Source organism: Dermacentor andersoni, chromosome 9 (genome assembly GCF_023375885.2).
Source record: "Dermacentor andersoni chromosome 9, qqDerAnde1_hic_scaffold, whole genome shotgun sequence".
Lineage (NCBI taxonomy): Eukaryota > Metazoa > Arthropoda > Arachnida > Ixodida > Ixodidae > Dermacentor > Dermacentor andersoni.
The window spans coordinates 51,629,354-51,651,857 of record NC_092822.1 but is presented as its reverse complement, the minus strand read 5'-3'; the positions used below and the strand labels follow the sequence as shown (position 1 = coordinate 51,651,857).

Sequence of the window (22,504 nt, the reverse complement as noted above, 5' to 3'; positions counted from 1 at the left end):
GCAGGCGATATTCGAGTGAAAAGAAATTCGTCTTGGGAAAGCTACAGCATTTGTGAAAAAGAGTGACACCTTTAAGTAATTTTGCGGGCTTCCGTCAATGGAAAATTTCATCAAACGGTTCACATATTCTGTGGTGAGATCGGCGGGCTGCTAATACGACCCGAAGACTTGCCGCGCGACGTCGCCTCGGCACACTCACTTTTCCGGTCTACAATTTATGATAACTCGAAGGGAAGCACATTACTTTTAAAAGCGAGATCAGGATGCCTTAGAACAAGTACCTATAGAGCGAGATATAAGAAGGAAGAAGAAGCACGTGCTTGCTGCGGTAAAGCTATAGGGAAACGATGGAGCATCTTTTATCAGAATGTGAAGACATCTGCCCAGCGGTCCATTTAGGCACCACTGGCCTCCTGAAGCCCTTGGATTCAGCGAGACCAAGGGAAAAGTAAACATGTCCGCAATAGAGATTAGTAAGAGGCAATTGGAAGATTGGTGGAAGAACAGTAGGGGAACGACAAAATACTAGACGTACAAAAGCAAAGTTAGCGATAGGGGGTCAGAAAATTTGGTAGTGGAAGTTCATAGCGTTTTTTTCTCTTTTTTTATTGTTTAACCTAGGTAGGACATTAGGCAGTATAATAGAAAGAGCTTGGTGGCGCAACCCACCACCCCGTTCCAAAGGGGACGCTCATAACATCCATCCATCCATCTATTCATGCTTGCAGGGCGGCAGGATACCTGGCGACAGCGTCCATTCTCATCTGCGGCCGCCTGGAGCGCACTTTCCCTATCAACCTCTTCCTGCTCTTTCTGTTTGTAAGTATAAACGGTGGGGGGGGGGGGGGGCGTAATAAATTTGAACGCAAGCCACTTGGCAGGCAACGAACGATGCGATGCAAAAATGGAACGCACAACGGTAAGTGGACATTGAAGAGAGAAATACCATTTTACGCTATGTTAGTACGAACCACAATCCACACAATTACCACAATCGCCACATAACGAGGAGCAGACGCCATTCATGTGGGGCGCTGCCTCTGACAGCAGCGTGCGGACAGCTTGCACCACAAATGTAAACCGTTGTGTTTGCTGTCTCCGTTGCCGCACGCCGAGTCCTTCAAGCTCATCATCGTCGATCAACAACTGCAGCAGCGTGTAAGCGTGTGCCGGGTCCACGAAGCGCGCGAAATCCCGATAGCGGATGCGGAAGCGGGATGACGCCTCGGGGTTCCCGGGCGCAGTCGCCTAAAATCGCCGTTAAGCTGCATACGCTCTGTAGCAATCTCACCGCTGGCACCAGTTGTTGCATCTGGGTCGCAAGCCCCAAGGGTAGCGTTGGCCTGGCGGCCAGGGGCACAACTGGAAGCATCCGAAGGTGCTGGCAAAGGATGAGTCGACTGCTAACAGAACAACGTGTTTATTCTAGCATCGCAAAAGAGCGGCCGGTCAGATCGACCGAAGTGGAGAGACGGGAGGGCACGTTACTCAACGGAAGAAATCGGAGCCTCTCTCGGCGTCCGTGGGCTGCTGATTTTATACTCTCGGAGTCGAGGGCAAGCAGGAACGGCTTGGAGAGGCGCACGTGACGGCGCCGCTCGGGCACGTTGAGACGAGTAGGTGACGCATCCGCCGGGCCGGCGCCGGTCAGACCTCCTCACTTCACAGTTGCGGGAGCTCCTCTCCCCGGCTGCCGCGCTTTGACAAGCGTGGGCACCAAGATGCACACACGAAGACACGTGGCACTGAAACATGCCTGGACGCGCTTGGCGGGGAGGCGTTGCGGCAGCGCTGAACGGGCCAAAATGTCCGCCGCTTTGAACGAAGCCCCGGCGTCCGTTTCATCCGCGCCGGCTATACCGCGCGTCGTCTGCGAAACGTAACAGACCGCCCCGCCGGGAGAAGGAGATACCGATGGTCAGGGGACTGCATCCGCTGTCCGGAGGGATGTCGCTCGATGATGCTCATAACCGAAGTCGGTCGTCCTTCGGCGTTACTTGAGCGCAGCGCGCAGAGAAGGCCTCCTTCTCACGTTCAGGTTCACACAGGACACTGCAAAGTGACTTCGGGAGAGTTGCCATTTTTGTTTGTCGTTCCCAACAAGCGTTAGAACTACGCCGAAACTCAACCGCTCAGTCAGCAAGCACGGCACAACCCTCACTAAGCCCTGCCAGGCTCTTTCCCCTTTTATACTACTGCCTAGTTCCTTACAGTAGTCTAGCAGCACTCAGAACGCGTCCGCAAATTGGAAAATTGCACTAGAAAGCACGTCATCACTTTGAAACACTAAACAAAAGCAATATGTCAGAAATCCTGCCTCAGGAAGAAAAAGATCAGTAACAAATAACTTTGAGGCTGATTCCTACGTTAGGGGCCTCGACTTAAGCCATCGGCATTACCGTTGAGACTCCCCTTTTTGTAACGCACCTCAAAGGAATATTGTTGCAAAGCGAGGCTCCAGCGCAGGAGGCGGCCATTTGTGGAAGAGGTGGTCTGCAGCCATTGGAGAGGGCAGTGATCCGTCTCGAAGCATGCGAAGCGGAGACCGACGCGAGCGACCGTACACTAGTTCAGCTGGTGAAAACCCCGTAGCCGTATGCGGCGCGGTCCTTAATACAAACATCACCCCAGGCAGACACAGCTCCCAGTCAGTTTGTTGTTCAAAACACAATGCTCTCAACACGCGCTTCATGACGGAGTGGAGCTTCTCCACGGAATTCGACTGTGGGCGGTACACTGAGCTGTGTAACAGCTTTACCCCGCACCTGTCGAGAAAGGCTGTCGTCAAATCGCAAGTAAACACGCTGCCCTGATTTGACTGGATTTCCGCAGGAAAACCAACTCGCGCAAATATGGACAGTAGTGCATTGACTATCTCAACTGAGCTGAGTTTTTTAAGCGGCACTGCTTCAGGGAACTTTGTCGCTGGTCAGATCACAGTCAAAATGTGTCTGTACCCCGTGGCTGTTACCGGCAGAGCTCCCACTGTATCAATAACGAGCCGTCTAAAAGGCTCCGTAATGATAGGTACCAACTTCAACGGCGCCCTCGATTTGTCCACTGGTTTGCCCACCCGCTGACAGGTGTCACATGTCCTCACAAAGTGGTCTGCGTCCCGAAAACACCCAATAGTACTCTTGCAAGAGACGGTCCTTAGTTTTCTTAACTCCTAGGTGTCCGGACCACGAACCCCCATGCGACAAGCGCAACAGATCCTGGCGGTAGCACTGAGGCACGATCAGCTGATCGAACTCCACTCCCCTGCGGTCTAGATACTTCCGGTACAGGACCCCACCTCTTTCCACAAACGAGCATTTTTCTTGGCGATACCTTCCTTGACATTGCAGCGCATGTTTTCTAGGCTGGCATCCTTTTTTTGCTCGGCTATCAAAGCCGACCGGCTGACTTTTAGCAACCTATTGAGTCCATCTGACGTAGGCGCGATGAGCAAATCTGCAGATAGCTCTTCTAACTTTCCCGTGTCGGGCATTTCCTCTCCAGTATCTGGTGCCTTCAACGCTACAGGCTCAAGCTTATTCAGTTCGGACGTGCTCTGAATATCAGCTTGCTGTGCCTCCGGCCCTTTCTCATTGTTCGACAACGTCGGCCCCGCAACTACCGCCTTTGCAGCGAGCTCCCGAACCTTCGATCTGGTTAAGGCCTGAACGCTAGCCTCACCAAACAAAAGCCCCTTCTCGCGCAGGAGGTGATCGGACCTGTTCGAAAATAGGTACGGGTACTGGGGGGGCAGCATAGATGACACTGCGGCCTCCGTCTCAAGCGCTCCGAAAGGTCCTTCAATAAGCACTTTTGCTACGGGCAGACACACGCTATGAGCTTCCACGGCTTGCTTGATCCATGCGCACTCGCCCGTGAACATATCGGGTTCTACGTAAGAGGGGTGAACTACATCCATCGTAGCTGCGGAATCGCGAAGCACTCGGCACTCTTTCCCGTTCACGAGGAGGTCTCGCATGTAAGGCTCGAGAAGCTTCATGTTCTCGTCAGTGCTGCATAATGACAAAAACACGACTTTTGTTTTTGTTTCCGGACCCTGCGCCGAAAAGTGACCCGGCTTCTGGCACGTATAACACACGCGCGCTTGCCTCGTCTCGAACCGCTTTCTGCGTTCGGCTTCGGCTGCCGCCGTCTACTTAGGTTCGGTCGGACTGCTTTCACTCGCATCCGCACTACGTGTGTTCCCCTTTGCTCTCATGGGTGTGAACTTCGGCCTCTCAAACTTGGAGCCAAATTCACCCTTTTGACCATCCTTAGCTCCGCGAGCCCGACGCGTCACAAACTCCTCGGCTAGCTCAGCGGCTTTAGCCACCGAACTAACGTCTGGCCTATCCAAGACCCAGTACCGCACGTTCTCAGGTAACCAACTATAAAACTGTTCCAGCCTTAACACTGCAGAACTTTCTCGTGGTCACCAAACGCTTTCTCTTCGTTGAGCCACTCCTGCATGTTTGACATTAGCCTATAGGCAAACTCTGTATATGACTCACTGTATATGACTCAGCGGAGGCTGTCAGCCTCCGCTGACAGCCTGTACTTTTTTAGCAGACTCGATTTCACTTTGTCGAAATCATCTGCCTCCTCTCTCTTCAAGCGAGCGACTACGTCGGCCGCCTCGCCGGGTAACAAAGTGAGCAAGCGCTGTGGCCACGTTTCCCGAGAGAACCCCTGCTTCTCGCACGTTCGCTCAAAGTTAACCAGGAACAAACCAATGTCCTCTCCAAGCTTAAACGGCCGCATCAGGTCAGTCATTTTGAACGATACTCGTTCTCCTGCACCGTGTGCCTCACTTCCATTACGAGCGCGTTCCATCTCTACCTCGAGACGCTTCATTTCCAAAGCGTGTTGACGGTCGCGCTCCTCTTTTTCTTTCTCTTTCTGTTCTTTTCGTTCGCGCTCCTGTCTTTTTGCCGTCTCCCTCTCCTCAATGGTCTCAAGGCATTCCGACAGCTCGTCATCCTCAGCTTCTAACTCAAGAATAGCCCTTAGCAGTTCTGGTTTTCTGAGTTTGTCTGAGACATCCAGACCCAAATCTCTTGCAAGCTCCAGCAATTTCGGTTTGCGCAACGACTTCAAATCCATGGCTGCTCTGAATGCTGCTTTCCGAAAACTAAGCCGGCAGCAACGACAACCACAATTACCAACTCTGTTTCTGACACTAACAAAAGCCTGGCAAAACTCAGAGGAAGAAAGTTCCGCACTCGCCAAACCTCGCAACCAAGAATTCAGCGCAGTCGTTCCGCTGCAGGCAATCAGTCATCACACAGGGCTCGTTGCACTGCTCCCGGATGGTCGTTGTGCTGCACAGCATACAGTCAACCGCATATCTTCGCTGCTGGCCTCCGTTGTCGCGATCTCACCGCTGGCAGACAGTTGTAGCAATCTCACCGCTGGCACCAGTTGTTGCATCTGGGTCGCAAGCCCCAAGGGTAGCGTTGGCCTGGCGGCCTGGGGCACAACTGGAAGCATGCGAAGGTGCTGGCAAAGGATGAGTCGACTGCTAACAGAACAACTTGTTTATTCTAGCATCGCAAAAGAGCGGCCGGTCAGATCGACCGAAGTGGAGAGACGGGAGAGCACGTTACTCAACGGAAGAAATCGGAGACTCTCTCGGCGTCCGTGGGCTGCTGATTTTATACTCTCGGAGTAGAGGGCAAGCAGGAACGGCTTGGAGAGGCGCACGTGACGGCGCCGCCCGGGCACGTTGAGACGAGTAGGTGACGCATCCGCCGGGCCGGCGCCGGTCAGACCTCCTCGCTTCACAGTTGGGGGAGCTCCTCTCCCCGGCTGCCGCGCTTTGACAAGCGTGGGCACCAACATGCACACACGAAGACACGTGGCACTGAAACATGCCTGGACGCGCTTGGCAGGGAGGCGTTGCGGCAGCGCTGAACGGGCCAAAATGTCCGCCGCTTTGAACGAAGCCCCGGCGTCCGTTGCATACGCGCCGGCTATTGGCCTCGAGCTCCACCACTGGAAAAGCTGGCGCCACCGTCGGCGTGACGTGCTAGGAGGGATCACGTGGACATAGCGGCCGCGTCGGCTGCTTCGGGCGCGCAGAAGCGAGCTGAAAACGAGTTTAAATTGGCTCGCACGCTGCGGTCCTCATTTAGTGGCGAAATTTCCCCGCTTCGAGTGTCTCCTTTACAACGCTTGAAAGCACTACAATAGGTAGTGGCTGCCCTTGAAGGCTCGCAACATGGTAGGCTACTGCTCGGTGCCGCAGGGCCGGAGCCACGTAACGGAGGCCGGTGTCAGCCTTATTCACACGTAGCCGCAGGAAAAGAAGCTGCGTGAAGCTTGGATCGCGAAACATAAAACCGGCAAACAGTAATCGGCTACAACTCGCATATGCAGCAAGCACAGACGCGAGGAAGATTTCTGCTACGGCGCCCGGTCTGCGATGTTCTGAAAACGCGCACTGAGACGCTCGCCCGAGTCCCCTGCCCGACTAATGTCATGACAGTTTGGTTGGTCTATGAACTTGTCGATGCTATAGATACTGGCAAGTTCAGTGGAGTGGAAAGGCAGCGGTAAGAAGCACATTTTAAAAAAGCATGGCATATGGTCATGTTTGTGTTATGAATTAATGCACTGGATTACAAAAAAGGAGCAGCGGGAAATTGCACACTGAGAACACCCATAAACATACAGTGCGACGCAACTCGAGAAATAATATTGAAAGGTCAAAGAATTTAGAAGAAAAAGATTGAATCGTCGCGACGGCACATCATAGTCCCCGTAGGCATCGAAGTCTCTACAATGAAATTATTTTTGAACAGCTCTCATAGCGCCCACGCAACAATGGTTGCTTGTATACTGTCAAATGCTCATATTCTGCGGCCTGAAGCTCATGGCACGGTGCGAAAACGCGTGCGTGGAGAAAGCGAAACAGTGCGCGGACAAGCATGCAGACGCGCAGTCGGTCGCTGCGAATCTGCGCGATCGCTGCATTGAGGCGTCGTTCTATTACACTCTATTTGGTTATACAAACACTATAAGAACATATTTCACATAGTTTGATCTCAGCGTTTACCTACCTTTCACGCAAGAAGCCGGTTCAGGAGACTCCATCGCGGCAACCGCGCACAGTGGCGTTCACTGTACGTATTCGGTAAAGAGATAGCGTCTGTAAACGATTGTGTGCTTTCAGTTTGCCCAAGATTATTAGTTAGACACTAAAAAACTTCTCTCGTTTCGAAAGTACTTACAGAAATGTCCGGGAGAGCTCGCGCGTGGTGTTTTCAGTGAGCGCTGACAGCAAAACCTATGAGGAGCGCCCCACGTGATCCCTCATACTACGCCAGCGAGGCGCTTCCGATAGATGGCGACTCCGTAACTCCTCGCCGCCAATACCGCGCGTCGTAGGCGAAACGTAACAGCTCCAGAGGTGTCGCTCCCGAGCGCACTCGAAGGCGTAGCCTTGGAGTTCTCCAGCGCGGTAACTTAACACTGGCATTAGGGAATTTTTAGTATTCCGGCATGCGCGGGTGGTTTGCCGGATGAGCGGGGGCGTAAACGTGAGCGGCCAGATTGGTGGCGCCAGCTGGTGATGCAAAGCTCAGCCACCTAAACACAGAGCCAAATACTATGTTCTTCTTAGCTGGGGTGTAGGTTTTCACAAGTGGCGTAATTGTGAACACAATTGCGCCGATGCCGAAAATTTTCACCAGCAGCGAAGCAGAATAAGGTACGTTACTGCACTTTTAGCTCTGTGTTTGCCTGGTTGAGCTGCACAACACCAGGCGGCTGCACCGCTCCGGCAGCTCACGTTTACTCCCACGGCCATCCGGTAATCCGGCCAAACAGCCCCCGTTTGCCGAAATGGCGGGGACGCTAAAAGTCTCTATTGCCACGTTGATAACGTGCATGCGCTTCGTGACTGGAAGCACCGGGCGCGCACCATCAGAAGAAAGGTATACGCAAGATAGATGATTATTGTTTGGGGAGAAGAGAAGTCCGAAAGGGTGCTTTTCTTTTTACAGTGTGCATACTAAATAGTGTAATAACCTAACGATTGGATAAAGTTTGCCTATATATACCTAGTACTTTAGATAAGATGCTCACCACTTAAGTGTGCTGCCAATTTTTTAATGGCAACAAACGAAGTTTTCGTTTTGGGCGACGTTTCGGAGCCGGTAAACACGATGACAGCTACAACAAATGACCCGATCACTGCGAGGAATACACTGGCGCGTCAAATATTTCAGCGCGCACCTGCTTGCCAGAATTAATGCACATGTTATTGTAAATAATGAAACATGACTAATTGTAGTGAATGATTAGTACGGCGTCTCTCATGGAAAGTGTGGTTCACGTGCCTCCGTGTGCAGTAGTAAAATTTTTGTAACATTTAGGATGAAGGGATTAACCGTGGAAGAAAGGCAGGACCCTGAAAGGGCGTAACTATTGCGAGTTGATTTTATGACCCTAGGTTAAAATATACCTTCACTGTATTTGATAATACCTGGTTCAAAATCCCTAATCCTGCCCATCTTCCTTTCTCGCAGACGATCTTCCAGTCGCTGTTAATGGCCGGACTGTGCGTGTAAGTGCGCGCTCAATCTTCGCGCAGCCCTACTTAAAGACGCTGCAGATACGCGAGCGGCAATGTGGGTTCATCGCCAAAGGCTCGCAAGGTGCATGTGAACGTGCGATAACAGTTACCATAGTTTTTCCCCTAATTTCGAAACAGTGATTAGAACAGCGAGCCTAACATATATATCGCCGCGGCACTCACGCTAGTATTTCGCCCGTTATCTCTTGTCCAGTACAGCCGTGGCCTCCTAGTACTCGCCACCCGTGCGATCGATCTCGGAGGCTGCGCTCAAGCGCACCGAGTTAATTGCCGTAGAGGAAAACCGAGATAAATTTACGAAGTTGCGCATTACTACACGCCTTTCGCACACAAAACGATCACACTTGCCAAGTGCTAAGGTTGCCAAACGCTTGTGGTAATATAGTTTGGTGCCCAAATTAGTCTCAAAATGCTGTATTATCAGTAGTCGACGCCATTATGACGTCACGAGGTATAGCGAAGTTTGCTGACGTCATGTAGCGACGATGCTGTGCGTGTGGTACGACTTCTTACTAAGGCTGTGTTCAAACACTCGCCGTAGATGGCAAAGTAGACGGCTAAAGAAACAGTGGCTATCTTGATCATGGTTCCGATTGTGACTAAGACGTCAAAGAAGACAACTTCGCGAAGACAGTACCGAAGTCAGGAGCGATGCAAGCTCCGTTGCTGCCCAAACAAGATGATGGCCTAGCGCAAGTCTTGAAAATTCGATGACAAGGTCGTCTGCGCGCAAGAAAGCGTAGTCACGCGTTCCGGTGCGCTTAACGTAACTCGCGCGGTGTTCTTTTTTAGATCAGCATGCGCAAAAAGACCTGTAAAGATATGATGTAGCCCTCATCTCTTTTATTGCGATAGCAATTATACAGACACTCCTTGCTCATTTCTGCCGTCGGCGTCGCCGTTGCCGTGAGGTTCTCTAGAGAGTCCAAGGTGATAAAGTCGTCGCACGCCGTATGCTGTAGGTGCGAGTGAAAGTGCGCGAGGGTTAGCCGGCAAACGAGGCTCCATCACGTGCCTGCAAGCGAGGAAGGCTAAGGCAACGTTACTAGACTAGGTGCAGTTGTCGAACTCTCCGTAAGCGCCATGTATTGCGGGCGCCTCCATTCCTTGGCTGGCCGCCAGATGGCGGGAGCGCCGCAAGCTGCTCTACGCGGGTGCAGGTCTGCGTTGGCAGCGCTCGGTTCCTTCGACTCAGCGACTTACTAATGTGACTACCGATGCCCTTTTTAAATGCTTGTATAGCCTTATGTTTAGTGGAGAAAAGTGGAGAAAGTAGTGGAGAAAGTGTAGAAAACGTCTATCTTTAGAGGGTAGTTAGCGCAATTTTGTTAACTGGACTGGCCAGCTTGCCAGAAACTCCAACATGGGTCCACATTGAGCTATTGCACCATCACTAACGACTGCAATAATTGATGCACTGTGCCGTTCAAGCTGCGAGACACATTCTAGAAATAGCTTAATTAGCAAGCACAAAACCAGGAGCCGCACTTCTTGTGGCAAAACTTGCGACTGGCTGTACCCATTTATGAAACAGAGGGATGAACATAATAACTAATGCATGGTCCGCAGATATGGCACTGTTTTGTCCTTCTGTAGTCGAAAAGTCGACAAATCCAGCAAACTTATAAGTTGACTTGTTGAAGTCAATTGACTCTTTTAGTTTGATTTCATTTAGCACAAGTGTTCCACACCTCTGCACAAGAGGCTTGTCCTTAAAGAAACCGCGAATTGTTTCAAGGGCAACTGCATTGTAGCCATACTCGCAAGGTACGCCTGAAACTATCTGACTGGGTCGACTGCTTATGGGAAGTGGGAGAAGCTTCATACTGCGCAGCAAGCCATATGCTTTCGCCCTTGCAATTCGAAGTAGCAGGCAGTTCATCACCCACATCATTGTGTACCGCATCCATTGTGGGCCCTTGGCTTGCACTCACTTCAGAGATGTCTCGAAAGCCAGTTGCTCTACTGATGGAAGTGATCCAAGTGCTTCTTTCAACTGCACTGAATCCTTAGCTGACAACTGCTCTTTCAAGTTTTCCACATTGCCGAAAATGCAATTCTTGCTGCCGCTGCCCTCATTTCCTTCCTTTTGAGATTTTTGATGTTTTTCTGTGTCCGCGCTTGTGGTTCCTTATTTCTAGACGCGTCTCCTTGCATGCGTTTCTTCTGAGTGCGGAAGAACGCGCAAGTTGCCTGCAGCGAAAGGACCTTGCACTTACGAGACGTGCAGCAGCTGCTTCCATGTGCATCTTGTCCTTAACAAACAGGAAGCTTGTCAACGGTGCTTACTAGGTTTTGCAGGTCGTCAATAGTGGTGATGCTGACACACGAGTACACCTTTGCTGCGCGCCCGCGTGCGCTTGCTGTGGCCAGCTTCTCGTCTCCTATGCGAAAGCATTTTTCTATTTGTAAAATCCTGCTAGTCGAGCTGGCCGTGAAAAATGCAATGAAGGTACCACTACTGCTTCTAAACGAAATTTTCCGCCGCCACGAAGGCGGCAGCTCAACGAGCTCTATGTCACTCAATGAGAGCTCTTGAATAGCTGCAGAACTGATGCCCAGATCGAGCTCAACGTCTTAACTGTTCGAGCCATTGTACTCTCCGATACCCGGCACAGTACTTTCAAAGGTAGTCTTCTGAATGTTCGATCTTTTTTTTCCCACTTCCTCTGGGGAGGCTTCGAGAGGTAAGAAGGTAGGTTTGGGAAAACCTTTGGGATGGCACCTTCAACGAGGCTCCATTTTCCACGGGGCGATTCAACATTTCCATTGATGACACGCACGTAGTTTTTCAGGATATATTGGTCGTGAAAATGGATGTCACAAACCTTAGACTTTGCCGATAGCTCTTTGTCGGCTTGCGGAATGGCCCTATTCCATGCGGAACGAAGCGTCTCGTCGCTGGGAGCAGAGAAAGAATGCCGGGCTGATTTGTTGTTATCGGTCGCATAGCCGCTCGTGCAGCCAGGCACACAGCACGTCGGCATTGTTCACTTGCTGACCGCACTACGCACCTAGGCTAAGACAATCGCAGAAAGCAGTGACACTGCAGCAAAAAATACCGCTAAGCCACGTGAAGAACAACCGCTGAGAGCTCTGAGAGCAGAGTGCTTCACCGCCAGTGTCGCTAGGTCCGCGCCGGGCCAGCCGCGCTACCCGAGCAAAGTGCGATAGCAGCGCCACGAGATGCGAAAATCGGTGGCGGGTCCGCGCAGTCACAGAAGTTTGAAAACTGAACCTAGCCTCGTAACGTTGGGCTAAGGAAGGTGGGCCGGAAGCGCGCCCTTTCCCGTCGCGCGCGAGGTCCAGCGGTGGGCGAGGGAAAGGGAGGTTATCCCCCAGCGGCTGTCGAATATGGTAGAGTCACAGAACACCTATACAAACTTAGAGAAGGGAAACTGTACCTTCCACAGTGCTACGGAAATAAGCATAGCGGTGGCGTCGTGAACTAAAGTATGCGACCACAGGTGGCGCTGTACAACAGGAAACGGAAACGGGGTTTTGCACACGCTTTACCAGGTGTTCTGTGGCTTTACTGGGTTTCTGGCTGCTGCGCCTCGATCGTGCTCCCGCCAGTTCAGTTGCTGTGTAGCAAACGTAGCGCCTACATATTTATGTAGGCGCTACGTTTGCCACACAGCAACCAAACTGGCGGGAGCACGATCGAGGCGCAGCAGAATACATGTAGCGCTGAGTCATATCGAGTTAAGGCACACTCTAAACTGACTTTTAAGGGCATCCCGAGCGGTCTTTCGTTTATTACGCCGCCGTTGCCCTGAGTTAAATTGTGCCGCCGCGCTCCAGCTGTTGCATTTCGTGTAGGGCTACTGACAGAATGCGGTTTCCAGGTGGCACGATGGCCTCGACTGGAATAAACGCACACGACACCAAAGATTGAGTAAGCCTGAAAATATTTTATTTGCATTTTACAAGTACAACAAAAAGCACACGTCTACGCATCCACACAAACGCGGTTACATAGTCAAGAACATAGTCAAGAAATGGCTCATTAATAAGGGTAGCACAAACGCACAAGAAAGAAGACCTAAGCTACAAAACGTACGGTCGGCTGCTAAGTATAATAATTTCCCTGTCACCGCGTGTCACTTTTATACAGCATCTTTACAGCACTACCAGGCCGGGTAGTTTGGCGGAAAGAACGCAACCGCTTATACGGCCGTCAGCTGCCTCTTCCTTACGGGTGTCATAATTATCCTAATCTTCGCATCAACGTCGTGCAAGTTCGCATACAGGTATCTGTATCTGAACCATATGTGCCAGCTTAATACACGTGTAGTGAAATTATGATAACCACTGCGTCTTATCAAACGTATTGGTTTTGCAAATGCGCATTACAGCTGACGGAACGACATACTGGAAGTGAAGCACAAGAGAGCAAAGGCCAAAAGGAGGATACAACACTTGAAGAAATGAAGAATTAGTAGGCATACAGCAAACAAGCGATGACGGAGAACACACAATGATGCATCGGGTGTTCTGTGACATCGGTTTGCGTACTTGCGGTGTTATGGAGATCAACGGCATAAAAACGTACCTTCAAGCGTACTCCCTCGACCTCCGCCGCATTCATTATGATAATCAACGCCTAAACAAAATGAGGCACTATTCTTTGCCAAGAGTAGACCTTTTTACAGCAAGTCTATGTAATGACTCGCAGACGAAACCAGCATGCTTTCGAAAATGTTTTACCGCCGTAGTATTCGAACGCCAACGGCCAGGAAACACATCGATACCGATAGGCTGTCGGCTGTCGGTGGTTAATCGAGCACAAAAACCTTGACGCTATGACTAAAAAGCAGCTTCAACAATCAAATTTTTAAAAAATCAACTGCCTATTTACCTGAGGTAAAAAAGCATCCTTAGACACCTCGATTGTTCATGTCAATGGTTTGTGTAAATTAAAAAATTTAGCATGTTCAGCGCCCCTAGCAGAGAACGCACAAATTAAAGTAGTCGACCAAATTACAGTAGCTCCACTTGCGCGCTTACGCTGAAACGCGCCTCGATTGATTTTTCGCCCTCTGTGGCCATTTGTTGAACTTGAGAGTGTGCGGGGCCTGGTAGAGTCACAGGAACTAGGCGACTGTACGGCGGCCGTAAAGGGGCTTTAGCCGCTGCTGCTTACAGCGCGGCCGTGCGGAAGCGAATTGCGTCGAGGCCAAAGTGCGCGCCCGCGCGGAACTCTTGTTCACAGCGATCTGCGATGTTTACTGAACACGCGTAGTGCCGGCAGATTCGTATGCTCTGTGCTTTCGACGTTGCGTTCACGTTGAAGCGAGAGATACACGACCTTGTGCTCAGCAGCCCAACAGCGTAGCCACTAAGCAACCATGGCAGGTGGAGGTATTCAAGTAATTTTGCTGCCAGTAAAAAGAAAAAAAAACATCTTGTTTCTTGCAATAATTACTAGAAGAAACTTTGGCGCTGCGATCGTTCTGCCACCACGGGAGTGATCGGTAGTACATGCATTTGTGTGATCCTTCAGACGTTCTGTGGCTTGCTTTTTTTACACTTTATCTGCCTTTATTGGCCTAAATTTCAAAGCAATTTATAGTCTTTTTAAAGCCGTCGGGCATTAAGACTCCACGAGCACGCAAAATCGCTTCTAATTGCAGCTGTTCCGCTTCTACATGCGTAAGTGGCGTGATGGGCTTTATCGGGCTCCCGTGCTAGAGATCCTTTGTTCGTATCCTGCTGCCGGTCAACTTTATTATTGTTTATTTAATTAGCTATAACGCAACACTTTCTTGAAAATTGATCCGCTTCCAAAGTCACGAAGCCATATAAAGCCAGAAGGACGAAGTGCAGGCAAATCCATGTACTTCCCAGCATTCCCATGCTGGCTGAACTGTCCTGCTCGCAGCTCCCGTTGACACGAGCGCCACGCTTCCTTCTAGTAATTATATGAACTGCCATGCATGGTAAAAAGTAAGGAAGCATAAAAAGTCATGCTGCAAGATATAGAAGGCCTACAATCATGTTAGATGCGAAGCACACAGCTGTTGGCAGAGGTAGTGTTATTTCTCGGTTATAGTGTGATAGACACACAGCTTTCTTTTATTGCGACAGCAATTATAGGGACCACCCAGGCGAATTTCCGCCGCCGTCGTCGTCGGCGTGATGTTCCGTATAAAATGCCGAGTGCGATAACACCATGGCCGCATGCTGTAGTACGAGAGAAAGCTTGCGAGAGTGGGCCGAGAAGTATGCTGGCTTGGTGTGTCAGTATCTTCTCGAGCGCGCAAGGAAGGAATTGCGGGGAGGGCGCGTGCCTACATTTCGCGCGCGCGCGAGGAAGCGCAAAGGGGGATCTGCACGTGCGTTAATACAACGCCTCCTAGAAAGCACAAACCTGTGCACCTTGATCCATGACGTCCTGCTACCTGGCCAGACTGCCATATAATTTTAGAATCTAATGGGAATGCTTCCAAGTAAGCCGCAGTGGTTTAGACGTCACCACTTTCGTCAGGCTGGGCATGACAGTGGAAAATTTGGTCCAAGTAGCATGACGTCATAGAGCAGAGTGCACAGGCCTGCTGTCAATGAGGCGTTGGTTAAGAGTTGCAGGAGGAGTGTAGTACGCGTCTCAGCTTCCACTCCGGCCGTGGCTGGGCACGTCCTATCTTGGAGGTAAGCTGCGGTGGGCTCGAATAATAAGTGACCCCAGATAGCTGACGGCATCGTGTACGCTGTGTTATTGTGCGCCTGCTTCGCGTTGAAGCCAGAGGTAGCACGAAGGGGAATTCGTTCGCACTGCTACTGCTGCTGCTCATTACGTCAGCGTTCTCAGAGCGATTATCCGCGGTCATCGAGTGAGATGCGCTCACATTGGCGTATGCGTGCGTGACAGCGTGCTTGTTAATGTTTACAGCAGCTTTACAGCTCACGAACGTAGTGACCTTGCGGTGTATTAATGATAATTTTCTATCGCAATTAATGCTTTCGCTTTGGGGTGAAACTGCGTCCATTTTAACGCGACAGAGTTAAGTACCTCGTGTCGCAGAAAAGCCGGTGTCGGTGACGTTGACCATGAGCGAAAAATGGTGGAAGGCAATTCATAAATAAAAACAACTTGCAAGATGGGCTGCGTGGGAATCGAACCAGGGTCCAGAGATTGAGACGGAGTCGCTACCACTCAGCCATGAGTTCGATGGCTCAAAGCGGGACAAAATCGCCTCTAGTGAATGCGGTGTTGCCTTAGAAAGGTGCCGTAGAAAGTTATACTGCGGTGTAGATCGGTAATTATGAGCATGTAAATTACAGAAGTCGCAGTTAAACGAGTAGCGAAGTACGTTTCCGCTACATTTCTTCGGCGCTAGGCGCACATGCAGAGCCATCTTGCGGCAAACACCGGAGACCCCCTCCTCGCAATGCATGGCGCTGATCTGACAGGTGGCTCGCCACTCGCTCGCTTCTCCCCGTCGTCTCGTTTGAACGCATTGGGGCCGTGCGGGGACCGGGGCGAGAATTCCCCAATACCCTTGCGTTTAATAAGTTTTCTCGCTCTCTCCCCTTCCAACTTCCAGCGTGTGTCACTCGAACCCTCGTGTTTAGGCGGCGCTGGTCCTCTTTCCGCTCACAGTGCGATTCCTAGGTGAAGCGTCCGATGCAGGACGCCTCTAACGTGATCGCTGCGCCGTAGCGCGTCTGGTGAGAAAGCGTCCCCTGCGATGTTTGCCGTGCTGCTGGCGAGGAGTCATGCGCCTGCGTGGTGCTCCCAGCGAGATAGATGACGATCCCATCGAGGCATCAGCCCTATGATCGCGTCCGCCTTCATGGCGCATCGCGGCCCGGCTGTCCGTGGCGATCACGACGTTTGGCTTGCGTAGATTGTTTCTCCCCCCGAGAGACCGAGTTCTTTTGTTCGTTACGCTTGCTCAGGCGCACGTTTCGTTGCAGCGCCGAACGCTGCATTGCTCGGCGCTCACCGCGTGTCTTCGTGTGACTCAAGAGCATGCCAAGCGAATGAGTGGGCGGTGCGAACGAGGTGCGATAACGCTATTGCGTTCCACTCTTGAAGGCGAAGCTTAAGCGTTCTCCATTTTTTTCACCTTTCTTTTACCGGAATTTTCTTTTTTCGCTTGTGCAAAAATTGCCAAAAAAATGGAAGCCGGAGCGCATGTGACTCGAGACCACGTTTCCTCTTGCAGGTTTTACAAGGTCGAAGCAGTTTTTATGGCATTAGGAGTAACATCGGTGAGTCATGAAAGGCGTGTTCGAAGTAGCACGGATGATCGTCAGATATACGTTCTGAGTGGCGACAGGGAAATTAGCATAGCAGAGAGGCACTAGCGTAGGCGTATACTGGAATACCAGAAAATGTGGATGTGAAAGGGAGCGTTTGTGGTTACATCTCGGAAAACGACGTGCGTTCAGAAAAAAAGTGCATTAAATATTTGTTGCAGTGATCATCAGACTACTGTTCTCCTAACGTAAACGTACGAGTAACGGAATAGAGAATTTTAGTGCGTCTGGCATTCCGGCAAGCGCGGGCGGTTTGCCGTATGGGCGGGGACGTAAACGTGAGCGGCCAGGTTGGTCGCGCCAGCTGTAGGTGCAAAGCTCAAGCACATAAGCATAAAGCCTATTGCTATATTCTTCGTAGCTGGTGGTGTAAATTTTCGGCGTAATTGTGTTCGCAATTATGCCGCTGCGGAAAGTTTGCACCAGCACCGAAGCAGACTATAGTAGGTTACTGCAATTTTAGCTGCGTTTGTCTGGCTGAGCTCTACGCAACCAGGTGGCTGCACCGCTCCGTCTGTTCACGTTGGCAATCCACCTAAACCACCCCCGTTTGCCGCAATATCGGACACGCTAAATGTCGCTGATAACGTGGTTTCAGTTGTCCGGTCAACGTATTACCGTTAACGGATTTCCGTGTTAGCAAAGCGATGGCCGGCCGCCACAAAGTTGATAGTGGTATTTTCTAGAACTATGTCATATCAAAGCACGTTAGATTGGCATGCGTTATTATGTAGCACATATGTCGCCGCCCCCCACCCCACCACTAAAAAAATACATAAACAAATAAATAGGCATCTACGTCAACGTCGCTTTAACACTACAACAGCAGCTAAGTGCGATATGGTTGCACTAACAGGTGTGCATCCTTTCTTGTGGAAATCTGTGCCACCAGGTGACGTCACCAGCCTGGCCAGTTATGTTCGTGTCTGTTACGCAAAGAACAATGAGTTTTCGGACGGAATAAAATTACCTGATCGTCGCGAGTGTATTTCTCTATCACTTATTTTCGAAGACGGCACTATGGCAACCAAATTACGTGCCTATCGCGTTATGGTTCTCCACAATGTCACGAGACTTAGCCGTAGGAACTGCATTTCTCAGATGTCTTAGTGCACCCATATATGTTCCCTTTCTCAGGAGACAAAAGGTGCTTCTTTAGAGTTTAGAGGCAAGGTGGGCCTTCATTACCACTAATATTGTGAGCTTCGAAATACTAATTAACAACAATTCATTAACTTCTTTAAGCCTTAGCGACAGTTGCGTAAATGGTGAATCTGAAGCCAGTCACATTTTACGTACGTTACTCTTTTTTTTTTAATTGGAAGCCGCACCTAATTTGAGATTTTTACGTACATGCATAGCGCAACACAGACGAGGGACAAGGAATGGACGCACGAGCGCCGACTGACAAGTGAACGTTTGCTGCTTGGCAAATCACGATATACACTTAGGGGGATATACACTTACCAGACGGACACGCACCGTGATGATAAGCCCTAGTAAGCTCGAAATTGTACGTTTCGGCCAGTCGCTGCGGCTATACCAATAGATAGCTTTCATGTTACGTCACGGACGCACCTTTCACTGCGCCAGTACCGAAAGATGGCGGCTACGATGACGTCAATGTATTGTATTATCACGCGCACATTGTTTTGCACATTGACGGCGACTGTTTTTCACCGGTTTATCACGGTTATCGCTTTGTCGTTCGACACAAGATGGGCCCATCGTGATGTCAGGTTGTCACGTTTCTTGATGGCAACCATGGCAACCAAATTAGGCACTGGCACTTCTTCTCGACGTGCCAGTACCTAAAGATGGCGGCTGCGATGACGTATGTGCAAGCTATCTATACAGCATACTTTGCATGGCAAGCTTGTGCGGCTGTGTTTCGGGTCAGGATTTGCCATTGAAACTTGGCCCCACATTTTTGTTTTTTTTTGGGGGGGGGGGGGGCGCTGCATTCTGACGGGCAGCAGGTCGCGCTTGTTTCGATATTGGTCCCACTGAGCTCTGAAAATGAGCTCATGAATATCTCGAATTAGGCGCGATTCTGAACGTTCTTGAATCACAGGTGGGCATTAAAATGTGACCACCTTAAAGCGTCCCATTTCTACAACTGCCCCCAAGGTATCTAAAAAAAGTTAAATATGAATTTTTTTGTCAAATAATCTTCATAAGCTCACGTTATCAGCGACAAGGTATGTCCACCTCGCCTAGAAACTCGTCTGTAATAACGCCACGTTCGCTGCAGTCAAGTTTTTACATAAAAAATATGTATGGTCCAAAAAAAGACATTGCACAGGGACAATGATATATCTGCCTGCAAAGCGGCATACGTGTACATTTATATCTTCCCACCGCTACGCAAAAGCTCTCTAGCATGCTTAGTCGTGCATTGACCTTCCATTTGCTTAATCGCTGCCATTTTAACGTCACTTTCAGACGTCGCATCAGTTCACATTTTTCCCTTAATTTTTTTGCAAGAAATGTTGTAGAGCAATAAAGAAAGGCGTCAGGCAGGGAGATACGATCTCTCCAATGCTATTCACAGCGTGTTTACAGGAGGTATTCAGAGACCTGGATTGGGAAGAATTGGGGATAAAAATTAATGGAGAATGCCTTAGTAACTTGCGATTCGCTGATGATATTGCCTTGCTTAGTAACTCAGGGGACCAATTGCAATGCATGCTCACTGACCTGGAGAGGCAAAGCAGAAGAGTGGGTCTAAAAATTAATCTGCAGAAAACTAAAGTAATGTTTAACAGTCTCGGAAGGGAACAGCAGTTTACGATAGGTAGCGAGGCACTGGAAGTGGTAAGAGAATACATCTACTTAGGACAGGTAGTGACTGCTGATCCAGATCATGAGAGTGAAATAATCAGAAGAATAAGAATGGGCTGGGGTGCGTTTGGCAGGCATTCGCAGATCATGAACAGCAGGTTGCCATTATCCCTCAAGAGAAAAGTGTATAATAGCTGTGTCTTACCAGTACTCACGTACGGGGCAGAAACCTGGAGGCTTACGAAAAGGGTTCTACTCAAATTGAGGACGACGCAACGAGCTATGGAAAGAAGAATGATAGGTGTAACGTTAAGGCATAAGAAAAGAGCAGATTGGGTGAGGGAACAAACGCGAGTTAATGACATCTTAGTTGAAATCAAGAAAAAGAAATGGGCATGGGCAGGACATGTAATGAGGAGGGAAGATAACCGATGGTCATTAAGGGTTACGGACTGGATCCCAAGGGAAGGGAAGCGTAGCAGGGGGCGGCAGAAAGTTAGGTGGGCGGATGAGATTAAGAAGTTTGCAGGGACGGCATGGCCGCAATTAGTACATGACCGGGGTTGTTGGAGAAGTATGGGAGAGGCCTTTGCCCTGCAGTGGGCGTAACCAGGCTGATGATGATGATGATGACGTTGTAGAGCAAAGCAAGACGCAGTTGTGTGCATCGCAATGAAGAAAATTGCCTTTTTGAACAAGGCTGCATTCGCTGCGATAAGCTGCTGCAGTCCTAGCTCAATAAATTTAGAAAAGGACGTATTGATAAAATCTGCAGAATTAGCACTTTTTGCCTTTATTGCGCTGTGAGAGCCTAACAGGACCGCGCATTTTTTTTTCTCTTCACAGGTAGTGTTCATCCTCCTGACGATATTTGCGATGCAAACCGCCGTAAGAACGATTTCGTACTTTTTTATTGCGGAAATTAGTTGTCCCTAAGCCAGCGCGACGTTAGAGAAAGCCCGTACAGGTAAAATCTACGCAGTCTACATGACCGCCGTTCTCAGGTAGGCTCCATAGTTACGCTTGAGCGCGTCATCTCGGAGGCCATGATCTTCCTATAAATCACCATTGCTCTGGCGCTGTATTGCCATAGTAGCCTTTGTGCCGTTAAACATGTTCATCACCGTACAAGCCACGAACGTTGTCTGGATAGCCATTATATGTTTCAGTTTGACACTGAACACTTCCCATATATATATAAGCAGAGAAGCAGCAGGCAGTCCCTGTGATCGCCCACTTTATTCTAACTTCTCCCTCCTCTGCCTCTTGTCTTCAGCTTCCCCACACTCGGCCACATTGCGTTCGCTCAGATAACGTGAAGCAAGCATTGTGATGCCAGTTCTGAAGAAAAACCATTTTCTTTAGGCTGGACACGTGTGCGGCAAATTTCTTTTTTTTTTCGGCGCCTCTCCGAGCCACTTTCGTAAGTTGTACAGCTCACACGTCAAGTATTTGGGCCCAGCCGTTCGGTGATCACGAAAGGTCACTCATATTTTGCACATAGTTTCGGATTGGGTGTCTGCGCTGGGCGCTTGACGCACACCTCGTCTCCAACTTCGTACGTTGGCCGCTGGGCGCTTGACGCCGATCGTAATAGCGCTTCTGCAACTGTCGTGCGCGGTAAGTTCTCTTGCGTGCATCGGCTCGTATATTGCGCAACAACGTCTCTGTTGCCACGGAGGAGGCAGCATTTACGAGCGTGTCTACATGATCCTATCAACTTCGGCAGTTGTGCTCACACCATTGCGTATGGCGTTGTCCTAGCATAACTCTGAAATGAAGTCTTGGCGGCATACGCGGCTGTTTGTAGGTGTTCGTCCCAACCAGCTTCACCCGGTTTATTGTTTTGAAGCGAAAGCTTTACTGACCACGAACTTGCGATTTCGCCGTGATGGTGCTCCGAGGAGGCACATGACGCCACAACGCGCGTCTCGCCGCGAATATTTCTCTCTCTCTCGCTGCCTAGTCACTACTGCGCATGCGCCACTAGTAGCACCGAGCCACAGGTGTTCCGCCGCTGCACAGCGCCGTGCCTTTCCGCCGCCTCCGTTTGGTATGCCGTCACACCAGGCCCCGCACACTCTCAAGTTCAACAAATGGCCACAGAGGGCGAAAAATCAATCGAGGCGCGTTTCAGCGTAAGCGCGCAAGTGGAGCTACTGTAATTTGGTCGAATACATTAATTTGTGCTTTCTCTGCTAGGGGCGCTGAACATGCTGATTTTTTTAATTTACACAAACCATTGACATGAACAATCGAGGTGTCTAAGGATGCTTTTTTACCTCAGGTAAATAGGCAGTTGATTTTCTTTTAATTTGATTGTTGAAGCTGCTTTTTAGTCATAGCGTCAAGGTTTTTGTGCTCGATTAACCACCGACAGCCGACAGCCTATTGGTATCGATGTGTTTCCTGGCCGTTGGCGTTCGAATACTACGGCGGTAAAACATTTTCGAAAGCATGTTGGTTTCGTCTGCGAGTCATTACATAGACTTGCTGTAAGAAGGTCTACTCTTGGCAAAGAATAGTGCCTCACTTTGTTTAGGCGTTGATTATCATAATGAATGCGGCGGAGGTTGAGGGAGTCCGCTTGAAGGTACGTTTTTATGCCGTTGATCTCCATAACACCGTAAGTACGCAAACCGATGTCGCAGTACACCCGATGCATCATTGTGTGTTCTCCGTCATCGCTTGTTTGCTGTATGCCTACTAATTCTTCATTTCTTCAAGTGTTGTATCCTCCGTTTGTCCTTGTTCTCTTGTGCTTCACTTACAGTATGTCGTTCCGTCAGCTGTAATGCGCATTTGCAAAACCAATACGTTTGATAAGACTCAGTGGTTATAATTTCACTACACGTGTAT

General features: G+C 50.0%; 1 protein-coding gene across 1 annotated transcript in view; it reads left to right on the top strand.

The window, feature by feature from the left end:
* The window catches only part of LOC129384031 (protein lifeguard 3-like), a 51,855-nt gene that overhangs the window by 18,229 nt on the left and 11,122 nt on the right, over positions 1–22,504 (top strand). Inside the window, exon 5 of the mRNA XM_055069085.2 lies at positions 729–819. Coding sequence (XP_054925060.1) covers positions 729–819 — 91 coding nt within the window. The remainder of the gene's footprint in view (positions 1–728; positions 820–22,504) is intronic.